This window comes from Colletotrichum graminicola (assembly GCF_000149035.1).
Source record: "Colletotrichum graminicola M1.001 genomic scaffold supercont1.84, whole genome shotgun sequence".
Lineage (NCBI taxonomy): Eukaryota > Fungi > Ascomycota > Sordariomycetes > Glomerellales > Glomerellaceae > Colletotrichum > Colletotrichum graminicola.
In genome coordinates, this window is record NW_007361088.1 from 17,423 (window position 1) to 21,000 (window position 3,578).

General features: G+C 36.7%; 1 protein-coding gene across 1 annotated transcript; it reads right to left on the reverse strand.

Annotated features, from left to right (window-relative positions):
* Window positions 1–1,781: 1,781 nt before the first annotated feature.
* GLRG_11335 (major facilitator superfamily transporter) lies at window positions 1,782–3,164 on the reverse strand (the record flags this gene model as incomplete). Its single annotated transcript, XM_008102019.1, has 2 exons — window positions 1,782–2,294; window positions 2,355–3,164. 2 exons carry the CDS (start codon window positions 3,162–3,164, stop codon window positions 1,782–1,784), a joined length of 1,323 nt encoding a protein of 440 aa, XP_008100210.1.
* Window positions 3,165–3,578: the final 414 nt, after the last annotated feature.

Genomic DNA, 3,578 nt, shown 5'->3' on the forward strand with positions numbered 1-3,578 from the left:
GGATATACTTTTCTACTTTAGCTAGCGCTTATAGTTTACTTTACTTTTTACTTAGTCCTTTTTTTACTATTATTACCCTCTATTAGCCTTACTAACCTCTTAATTATAAGCACTTACTTCTTACTTATAAGGTTAAAAGTAAATCTATATATTAAAGGAATTACTACTATTAGTATAAATAATAATAAAATAAGTAGATAAATAATATAATATAAAGAGGTATAAGTAAGAGATAAAGTAAATAAAAAGATAAAATAATAAATAAATAAATAGTAGTAGATAGCTCTAAGGAGGCCTTACGCTTTAGTAACATAAAAAGATAGCTTTAGGGAGGCCTTACGCTTTAGTAACGTAAAAAGATAGCTCTAGGGAGGCCTTACGCTTTAGTAATATAAAAAGATAGCTCTAGAGAGGCCTTATAGTAAATCTTACTTAAAGAACAAGAGAAAATATATACTACCTCTAAAAAAAGACATATATAGACCTTACTTTTTAGTAAGTAAGATACTATAGTTAAAGATTTTTTAAAAGAAAAAAAGTAAAAAGTTAAGGTTATATACCTTACTTAAGGGTAAATAATAAGTAGTTTTTTTAAATTAATTAAGATAATAAAGTTAAGTAAAAGTTATATTAGTTACTAATAACTATATTTTACTTAAAAAAAATAAAAAATAAAAAAATAGTATAGTTATTAATAAGTATTTAAAGAATAAAAAAAAGTAAGTAAATTAAGGTAATATAAGTAACTTCTACTTTTTTTACCTTACTTAAAGAATAAAAAGAGGTATACTTACTAAAAGTAATACTTAGCTACTAACTATTTAGTTAAAAAAAAAAGTTATAATTACTATAAGCTATACCTAGCTAATAATATAATATTAGAAGTATATAAAAGTAAGATTAGTAAAAGCTATTTACTTATAAATACTATATTAAAAGTAAATTACTTAAGTAGTTCTTACTTAACTACTTTATAGCTAGTCCTATTAGTAAGATCTTATTTAAATAAAAACTTATAAAAGTCTATTTACTTATAATCTTATATAGGCTATTACTACTATAGTAAGATAAAAACTTAGTAAGATAAAAATCTTAATAATTAAAAAAAAAAAGGTTAAAAGATAAAAAAAAAAAAAAACTTAAAAAAACTTAGGTATAAAAAAAAATAATTATACTAAATACTATAAAAGTTATTAGTAAGTAAGTAGTATATAAAAAAAAAACTTCTTTAAAAGTAATAAAGTTAATAATAGTAATAATAGTTATTATATAGTAAATATAAGGCTAAAAAGGTTATTTACTAAGTATTATAAGATCTTAAGTACTAATAATCTTTAGGCTAAGTAGCACTTTAATACTTTAATCTAAGCTACTATAGTAAGTAAAGTATTATAGCCTCTTCTAATAATCCTTACTAATTTATAGTAGTAGTAACTATAAAGTTAACTACTAATTAATATTAGTATTATAGGGATTATAATTAAGGTAGCTATAATAGTATTAATTAACTATTAGTAGCTAGGTAAAGATAATAATTAAGGAAAAAAGAAGAGGTTACTACTATAGGTATTTATAGTAGTGTAAGTAAGCTGCTAGGGTAAGTCACGTGATAGTAAATCACGTGACTATGGATCGGCTCTACCATTGAACAGTTGAATATCCCGACAGTTTGCGATAGTTGTCTGGCGAGTTGACTTGAATAATAACGAAGAAGAAATAGGTAAGCAATGACAAGGACCAAAAGCGCCGGTCAATGCTGTTTTTGTTTTTGAAACCGGGTTCTAGATTCGCCAGAATTGCTTTAGACCAACCTGCTTGATCTTTGCCATTGCAACAAGCAGACCACCCAATAGCATGGATGCGCCAGCAAATATCTGTGCATACGTGTAATCGTCATGATTGATATCAACGAGACTTCCTCCGATAGGGGGTCCAACCAAACAGGCAAAGCTGACAACGGTGAAAACCATGCCAATCCTCACCCCGAGCTTGGACATGTCGGATGTGACCTCGCCCATGGACGCGGTAAACAGCGTCTGCACTGCGTTGGCCGTGAAAGCGTAGGCGGCGACCCATACATAGAGTCCAGCAGTTGAGCTTACAGCAATCCACGCAAAGAGATTGAGGCTGCTGAGGAGCAGTGAGATGACCAGGGTTCTCAAAGGTTTTATGCTCTTGTCGGCGATGAACGGCGGAATCAATCTCCCAATGATTCCCACGGCTGACATGACGATGAGAACTGTCAGAGCTTCGTTTGGTAGAAGATTTAGCTTGTTGCGACCGAAATTGGGGACCTTGTCAGAGTCAGCTGTTGATCCGCAAGGTGTTCACAGGACCATTTTGCAAGTACGTACGTAGTAGTATGCAAAGTAGACACCCAAAAGGGCAAAAAACATTCCAATTGTAAAAAGTAGGTACGGCAGCTCCTTGAAAGCTGACAGTTCCAGTAGAGGTCCCCCTTTGCGCGTGGCCGCCTTGGGTCGAGCGATGAGAAAGATGATGATACTGTCAGCGAGAACCAGGAAACCCATCGTACGAAGCGTCCATTTATAGCCCGGTTTGTCAATCATCTGACGTGCAATGATGGTAAAGATGACTGCGCCGATAGGGGCACCGCATGAGCTGATTCCAAGAGCCAGGCCCCGCTTCTTGGTGAAGTATTGTGAGACCAACCAGACAAGGCCTGTAAAGTGCATTCCGTTGCCGATACCAGTGGCAATGCCTTGCGAGAGCAGAAATTGCCAGTATTGACTGGCAAACGAAGCTGCGAAGACACCTCCGATTTGAAAGACGAACCCCACGATCAGTGTGATTCTAAAGTGACCGGCATCGATGAGCCTGCCGCTGACTGTTCCCAAGAGGAAAAGGAGGAAGATCTGCATTGATCCGATCCACGAGATGTCTCTGTCGGTGACACTGTCCGGCAGAATATTATCACGATAGTGTGTTTGAAAAACACCGAAGGCCGTGATGAAGCCAAAGCCATCCAATACAAGGAGGAACGCCGCAACGACCTGAAGCCAGCCCTGGAGACCGCCATCAGGCCCGTCAGGTGGCTGAGAGACAAGTTGTTTCTTTTCTTCATCGTTGTGTAGCGACGGTTGGCGAGTCTCCGATAGCACTTGGCTTCGGGGGCTCGCTCGACCTTCTTCGCTGCTCTCCATGCTTATTTGGTTGAGGTTGTAGGTATTGCTGAAGAGGTCCTCGACAAATGGCGGTTAAGAAACGTTGTTGTAATGTCCCTCTTGGATGATCGGGGTAAGAAGCGTTGAGTTTCTGACGTGTTAAATAGATCGGATACGTCAAATCAACTGCAAAGAAGTCTGCAAAATGGAGATAACTGTTGGAAGTTGGTTTGTTTGGAATTGGAACTGGTTACCTCGACTTCCTTGAGAGGGTAACCAGGACTTCATGTCGACAAATAGTACAAATGAGAGAGCAAGTTACACTTAGCCATTGGGTCCTATACGACAAGTGAAACCACTCCAAACGTCTCCGAATGCGGCTCAATAGGGCTCGCCACGCAGTGCCTTGCTGGCGTTGCTGAGGGATGCTAGCTCAGCTCCAAAGCAGAGGAC